The sequence below is a fragment of the Myotis davidii genome, unplaced genomic scaffold (assembly GCF_000327345.1).
Source record: "Myotis davidii unplaced genomic scaffold, ASM32734v1 scaffold482, whole genome shotgun sequence".
In the NCBI taxonomy this organism is placed as follows: Eukaryota; Metazoa; Chordata; class Mammalia; order Chiroptera; family Vespertilionidae; genus Myotis; species Myotis davidii.
This window is the reverse complement of record NW_006293550.1, coordinates 856,824-865,142: the sequence shown is the minus strand read 5'-3', so window position 1 is coordinate 865,142 and position 8,319 is coordinate 856,824. Positions and strand designations below refer to the sequence as shown.

The 8,319-nt window shown below is 34.6% G+C and overlaps 1 protein-coding gene across 1 annotated transcript in view; it reads right to left on the bottom strand.

Moving 5' to 3' along the window:
* PROS1 (protein S (alpha)) overlaps window positions 1-8,319 on the bottom strand; it is a gene marked incomplete at its 5' end in the record, with an annotated part of 80,390 nt that overhangs the window by 38,819 nt on the left and 33,252 nt on the right. Inside the window, 4 exons of the mRNA XM_006767262.1 lie at window positions 1,517-1,642; window positions 5,489-5,620; window positions 5,720-5,842; window positions 7,915-8,001. Coding sequence (XP_006767325.1) covers window positions 1,517-1,642; window positions 5,489-5,620; window positions 5,720-5,842; window positions 7,915-8,001 — 468 coding nt within the window. The remainder of the gene's footprint in view (window positions 1-1,516; window positions 1,643-5,488; window positions 5,621-5,719; window positions 5,843-7,914; window positions 8,002-8,319) is intronic.

Genomic DNA, 8,319 nt, shown 5'->3' with positions numbered 1-8,319 from the left:
CCCCACTTCATATTTTGGGAAAGTCATTCTTGAAAAGTTGTAACAATATTCTTTAGCTAAAGCCACTACTAAGATCCAGAGCTACTAAGATCCTGACCTTTTCGATGAATGAACCAATGATGTCTCTGAAAATTTCCAAATTCATAAATGCTATTATAGCACACAACGGTTTAAAACAAAACCCCAATATTAGTGATCCCTCAATGCCATTAAAATGTTATATGATTAAAGTAATAAAATATTGTATGTCATATAAATCTGTTATTTTGTTTTTTAATTGTTCATGGAATAAAGCTACAATATAGATGATGAAGTGAGCTAATTACCATCTACAAATGGTTATGGTTTACTACAGTAATTTCTATCTGGAGTGGTGAAAGAGTAGAAATGACGTATGTGTGTCGGAACGAGCAGGTATTTTGGGTGCATGCACGAAGAGATAAGGCCTCAAAATCTCAAGAGAAGTATATGTAGCTGGAAAAAACCCTATTCTAAAATTATTATTGATTAGGGATATTTGTAGAAAGAGAAAGTAGATTAGAGGTTCAGGGATTGGAGGAGGGTTACAGAGTTCTCTTTGGGGTGGTGAAGTTGTTTTAGAACAGATAATGGCAATGGCTGCATATCTATATAAAATGTAATTAATGCCACTGAATTGTACACTTAAGAAAGGTTAAATGACCACATTGTATCTCAAATACACTTTGTCAAAACTGCTATTCATTTCATTAGTTTTAGTCATGGTATTAAATTCATTTTGAAACTTCAAAAAATTTAAAGGAGGATGTGAGATAATTTGTATATATTCATGATAAAAAATAAAAGAATAATAATCCACTATGACGTCCAAGCTACCTGAGGCACACCTGGCAGCACTGCTGTGGCCAATCGAAGCAGCAGGAGGTCCAAGGGCTCTTCCTAATCCACAGGCACTGACACTACTAATCAGTACTCTCTCATTTCTAGAACTGAGCTATCATTTGGTTATGATTATTTTTTTTCTTTCATATGCTTTTACTTATAATAGAACTTTGTCATTTCTTATTTTATAATAAATAAAACTTACACACAAAAAATCATTGATAAGCTTGGTATAGAACTGAAGGTTTCTAACCACCCCTGTTATAAGTAACTCCCACGTGATTTTTAAACTTGTCTCTCTTTTTTTGTATGTGTGTGTTATTCCTTCCAGCTTGAAACTCTTTTTATCTTTGAATATTATTTAAGTGATGTGAGAATATGTTTATTTTGCTTTTATCATACATTGGGAGGTCTCTAATCCATATTTAGCTTAGAGGGCCCACTGGAGTACTAACGCTAAACCTACAGACCATGTGTCTTGCATATTTTTACTTTGGAAGGAAGCCAATGATTATTCAATTGAACAAACTAAGATGGATTTGACCATCTTAGAAAATCTGATTGTTGATGTCAGACAGAACCAATGCTTCTAATACCAAACCAGGGTTCAAACCCACCCTCTCCACCATCAACAATGACATGACCACAACTCTACCTTCACAAGACTTTGATGTGGGATTGTATCTGTAACCTTCAGCACATTCACATTCAAAGTCTCCTGGGGTGTTCTTGCACACAGCTGTGCCACAAATGCCTGGCTTCACAGAGCATTCATCCACATCTATAAATGAAACCAATATATTAAAAGACATTTTTCCCATACCAAGCTAGCAAAAAACCCTTGATCTGTGTTTCCTGGATCTGGTTTAATATATAAAATAAGATAACAGAGTGGCCTGAGAATAACAAAATATTAAATCTATCATCATGTTTTAGTTCACTAAATATTATATCTTTATGTAAGCACAGAGAATTTGATTTATGTTTGCAATGTGTAGTTATGTAAATGAAAGACAGGGCTTTAGTTATTGTCGTATCTACCAGGCTACAGTATGAAAATAAATGGGATAAAGGATTTACCACACCAGCCAGAGCCACCATATTATTCATATGTGTTTCTAAATACATGTTTCTGAAATATGATCTTAAAAGTATATACAATCTGCATTATCACAAATATAAAAAACAAATATGAGATGGCTCATCAGTCTTATGTTTTTCCCTTGGAAAAACAATAGCTAAACTGTATATCATTATTGTTGCCTAAAATATTCAAGAGTGACTCAAATTTAAAGTGAGATTGAATACGGTCTCAAAGTATTTATAAAGCTGCAGTTAATCCAATACAAATTTTAATGCTAAATTAATATTCCTGAAATTTCAGATGTGTTTATTACATTACATAGTAGAGTAGGAGACAACGTATTGATTGCAATTAGCTACTAGATAAGAACCTGTAAAAACAAAGAAAAAAAAAGTGGTCCTAACTGGTTTGGCTCGGTGGATAGAGCGTCGACCTGCAGACTGAAGGGTCCCAGGTTCGATTCCGGTCAAGGGCATGTACCTTGGTTGCGGGCATATCCCCAGTGGGGGGTGTGCACGAGGCAGCTGATTGATGTTCCTCTCTCATCGATGTTTCTAACTCTCTAGCCCTCGCCCTTCCTCTCAATAAAATTAATAAAATATATATTTTTAAAAAAAGAAAAAAAGTAAAAGAAAAAAAGTGATAGAAATAATTCAAGGGAGACATAATTATAAGTGAACTTTTCTCATTTGTACTCTCTGAAGGCAAGTTTAGAATGAAAAATATACTTTAAAAAATTGGGAGTTGCCCTAGCCGGTTTGGCTCAGTGGATAAAGCATTGGCCTACGGACAGAAGGGTCCCAGGTTCAATTCTGATTAAGGGCACATGCCCGGGTTGTGGCTCGATCCCCAGTGGGGGGCATTGCAGGAGGCAGGTGATTAATGATTCTCTCTCACCATTGATGTTTCTATCTCTCTCTCCCTCTCCCTTTCTCTCTGAAATAAATAAAAATATGTATTTTTTAAAAGCTGGGAGTTAAACTTTTCCACAGACTAATAACCAACATTTCAGACATTATTCTATTTTAAAAGAAATGCACACTGGTCAGCATTGCTCAGTGGTTAGATCATGGGTCTGTGCACCAGAGTGTCGCAGGTAGATTCCTGGTCAAGGGCATGTACCTGGGTTGCAGGTCTGGTCCCCACCCCTCTTTTCTCCCACCCACATTAGGGCACACATGGGAGGCAACCAATGTTCTCTCTACTCTCTCTCTCCCCCTCCACCATACCTTCTACTCTCTCTAAAAATCAGAAAAAATATCCTCACTTCCAGGGTGAGGATAAAAAAATAATAATAATAAAATGACATGTACAAAATGACATGCACAAATATAATAGACTCAATCCCTGTGGTAAGGGAATTTCCCTGTATCTTGTATCCGTAAGTGTCAGTATCCTGTGTGTGATAATGTACTATAGTTTTGTAAAATGTTACAATTAGGGAAAACTGGGCAAAGGGTTCATGGGATCTCTTTTTATTATTTCTTACAACAGCATGTGAATCTATATTACTTCAAAATAAAATATTTAATATTTTTAAAAGAAAGTAAAAACATATGCCTAAATTATTTGGTCTGAGAAAAATTGCAAGGAATTATTTAAATCATATGAGTTCAGGTTATAGCTCATTGATTTTATGACTCTACACTGACATCTAATGACTGATGAAAAGTTTCATTCTTGAATTTTTTAGACATTTCCTGGCAACTTGACCCAAGCATATCCACATGTTGACAAAGGCCTTATTGTAATAGTTGTATACACATTCTTCTCAGAGTTCTTTACTCTATTAATTAGATGTCATGGATAAAAAGCTATGCAAATGAAGTACACAAGACCATATGTTCTGGTCAATCGGGACCCTCTTATTTATGAGTACTTTTTGTGATAATTTACATGCACATGTATAACTTCAGTGTATAAGGATTAAATAACTTTTGATTAAAAATATGTTACAAATTCTTTAGAAGAACAGACTAAGTTTTTAATGTAGAGTATGAATGGGTACTATTTGTTTATGGCATGCATATGGTATCTTGCATTATGATGGTTTTCTATAACTGATGTTCTAATGATATTGGTATTCTAAATGTTTAAACCTCAAACAGACTTTCATATAGGCAAATAAGAAAGATATATGGTTACAGACTAGGTATATGTTTAGAAGAAATTGTTAGTTCATACACTTCACTTTAGTCATTGAACTGCACTTTAAATAATATTATAGTAAACTATACCCCACCAAACACTACAGTGCATTGAGGGGCAGACCTTTCCTTGACTATGAATTCAATTTGGTATATTTACCAAAGCAGATATGAATGGAGAAAACTTTACATTTTAACTTACAAATTTTGTTTTTACCTTGCAGCAAAAAGAGACGGAGGAGGTAGAGGAGTAATAAAAGAAAGAGAGAGAGGGGAGGAGGAAGGAAGGAAGGAAGGAAGGAAGGAAGGAAGGAAGGAAGGAAGAAAGAGAAAGAAAAACTTCTAGTTTCTTAAGGCAAAATTGAACTTCAGGCTGGAAGTTTCCCTTTTTAGTCATCCACATACCTACCAATTACACTTGAAGATTTAGTTACAGCAGTTAAAGTAGTCTAATGGAAAAGACATGCAGAGATAAAAAATAGTCAAAACTCAGGGAACAGAGAAGCATTAAGAAAAAAAGAAACATACTATAACAAAATGACTGTTATAAAGCTAAATTGACAGGAATCATTAAAGTCTGAGATTTAAAAAAAAAAAACACAAGACTAATGACAAATGATGTGCTCTTAGATGTAGTATAAAGAAAGTCCATGCTTCATTTTCCCCAAATTTCCAACAGGAAATGAGGTGTAAGATGAAGGGTTTATATTGGAAATTAAAGAGATATTTCTGACAAGGAAACAAAATACAATGAAAAAAGTTACTAAGAATTGTGTTGGATTTTTTCATATAGTTGTTTATCTCATTGGAATAAAGGAAATAATATTATAGTGTCTGTCAAAGAAAGTATAAACAACAATTTTGCAAGCACTGTAGTATGCAAGGACTTGCACTGAAATTTCACTTTATCACCATATAACAAAATTATTTTTTCTTTCTTTTTATCTTCATCTAAAGATATGTTTTATTTTGAGAGAGAGAGAGAGAGAGACATCAATGCAAGAGAGAGAAACAAGGAGCAGTTGCTTCCCGTACACACTCTGATAGGGGGTTGAACCCGAAATCTTTTGATGTACAGGACAATGCTCCAACCAACTGAACCACCTGACCAGGGCATAATGAAATTATTTTTTAAAATGTGATCATGTGTGTGCACACATACATATGCAATAAAAAATATTCTATAAATATTAAATACAATAAGAAAACAATAAATGTCCTATAAAAAATTAAAAGGTAGTCCCATAATATCTAAAGGCTTCAAAGTGCATAGTAATGTATATTTATTATAACAGCTTATAACCAGAGTTTTCCAAGAATTTCCTAGGGAAATTTCTCTAACTGAATTTTGCTCTTACATGGTAAATATCTTCTTATTCTACTTTCTTTCTCTTACCTTTGCAGTCCTTTTTATTTGAAAGTAGAACAAAACCAGTTTTACAAGAACATTGGTAACTTCCAGGTGTATTATCACAAATCTGACTGCAACCTCCATTTATGTTTGAGGGATTTTTGCATTCATTTATATCTAAAAACCAGAACATAAATTATTGTTAAAGTGATAAAGCCTTCAGAAAATTCCTCAGGGGGTTGATCCAGATAAGCCAAATGGGTATATCATACATACCGAATTCACACTTCTCTCCTTGCCAACCTGATTTACACTTGCAAGTGAATGTAGCCTGGCCATCTTTGCAGCTCAGATATCCGTCTTCATTGCATGGAAGAGGGTTGCATTGGTCTGGAATGGCTAAAGGAAATAGACATCTAGTTAATTTTTACCACATGCCATAGTAAATAAAATGATATACCTTTTGATAAAAATCCTGTGCATGCAATTTACCATAACTAAGATTTGGAAACAGCCTAAGTGCCCATCAGCAAATGAGTGGATTAAAAAATTGTGGTTCATTTACGCAATGGAATACTACGCTGTGATAAAAAAGAAGGAATTCTTACCATTTGCAACAGCATGGATGGAACTGGAGAGCATTATGCTAAGTGAAATAAGCCAGTCAGAGAAAGATAAATATCACATGATCTCACTCATTTGTGGAATATAATGAACAACATAAACTGATGAACAAAAACAGATCCAGAGACAGAGAAGCATCGATCAGACCGTCAAACCTCAGAGGGAAGCAGGGGAGGGTGTGGGTCAGGGGAGAGATCAACCAAAGGACCTATATGCATGCATATAAGCCTAACCAAGGGCACAGACACCAGGGGGGTGAGGGCATGAGCTGGGGGGTGGGGGAACAATGGGAGGATAAGGACACATATGTAATACCTTAATCAATAAAGAAAAAAATTTAAAAAAAGAAATCCTGTGCATGAAGCCTATAATAAACAAACAAAAAATTGTAAATCCTTCTTTCAAATAATACTTTTTCATAAAATATTGAGTCCATTAGACAATCTTTTTATTTTGAAAAAGGAAACTACTCTTATATTTGCCAATATATACAGTATTTTATAAATGTAATTTAGATATTTTTTCATATATATTACCATACTTGAACCTTAAAACAGTTCCATAAGATATACAGAACACATAAAACTACTCTCAATATTAACAGAAAAAAAAAATTGGGGACTTCCAATTTGGGCTAAAATGGAATAACAGAGACCAGGTTTATCCTCCTGCCTTAGATAAATAGAACTCTGTCAAAATACATGAAATAATGGTTTTCAGACATTTAAAAAAAGGTAGCAGAGTACTGTGATCCTTAGGGGAAGGAATTTTCTTCATAAAATGTCAGAGCACTTTATCACCATCTTAATGACATGCCCATTTGTTTCTTTAGTCATTTGTGGTTTCTCTCTCCTCACAGGACACTGCAGGGTCCCTGGTTCCTACACATTTCCACACCTGCTTCTCCAGCCTTCCTAGTCAACTCAGCGAGTTCCTTCCGTACTTCCCAAACAGCCCCCTCTGCTTAGGTTAGCTAGAGGAAAATTCTGTTTCTTGCGAAGAAAAACATTTTAAACCCAGCTGAAACTTAATTACCACATGTTTTTAAATGTCCTCATAAGTTCATCAAGTTGTTTTTTAAAATAGTAATAAGTTAGGAATTAAAATAACAGAAAGACTGATCAGAAATTGTTATCAAATTACTTTCCTGTCCTTTGGTAAATTAAAAAACTGATAAAGTGTGAATTAAATATGCGTGTTCAAATAGTTTTATACTTATGTAAGTTTAACTAACTTTATATTAGAGAAAATTCAGGCAAATATCTAGATATTGCCAATGCTCCATGTAAAACATTCACTGGACAAACATTCCAATCTTGCATTTTCAACTTCTTGCAATTTCACCTTCTTCTCTATGACTCTCAGGAAACTGGTAAACCAGAGACAGACAATGTTCCAGGATTATCACTAGACTTTATGTGGACTTAGAGGGAGAAGGATAATTTGGGATCATAACATTTTCCACACTTATGTTATTGATGCCAACAGTTAGGAGAATAACTTGGCTCAATTTTGATCTATTAATCGATTGTAACATTTGGTCATATTACATGATTATGCAACGATAGACAAAATAAAGCTGTTGGGGATAAAATTCTGAAATCCATGACCTAAAGCGTAGTAAACAAGGCAGACAGCTCAATAAACATTAGGTGAAAAATTCATTTTTAATAAAACAGTAACATTTACATATGACAAGCATTCTTTCAAATGCATTTTGAGCCAACCTCCTTCTTGGGCATCACCTTCAAGGGTTCATTTGTTAATTTTTAAACGTATTTACATGGGTGTACTTTTTGCAGGTTTTTGTTTGGTTTTGTTTTTAAACTGATTGCAGAGGTATTTACCCTTGACACAGCTCCTTAGATCAGAGTAGGCATTAGTTGACTGACGTGCAGCAGTGAATAATCCAGCTCGGAAGGAGCCAAGACAGCCTGTAAATACAAACAAATGTAATCTTTTTAGAGTGGGCATGCTCACATGATCTGAAATCATGGTAGAAATTATGCAAAGAGGCACAATATTTATAGTCCTGTGGACTTACAGATTCAGCATTCAAAGCAAGATTGCAAAAATAAAGATTCATGAAAAATCTATACATATAAAAGCCTAAGCAACCATTTGACTGTTCGATCAGTACCTATGATACACAATGACCACCAGGGGGCAGATGCTCAATAAACAGGCATGGAAACATGGAACAGACTGATGAATCTCAGAAGGAAGTGGGAAGGAGGGAGGGCGGGAAGAGC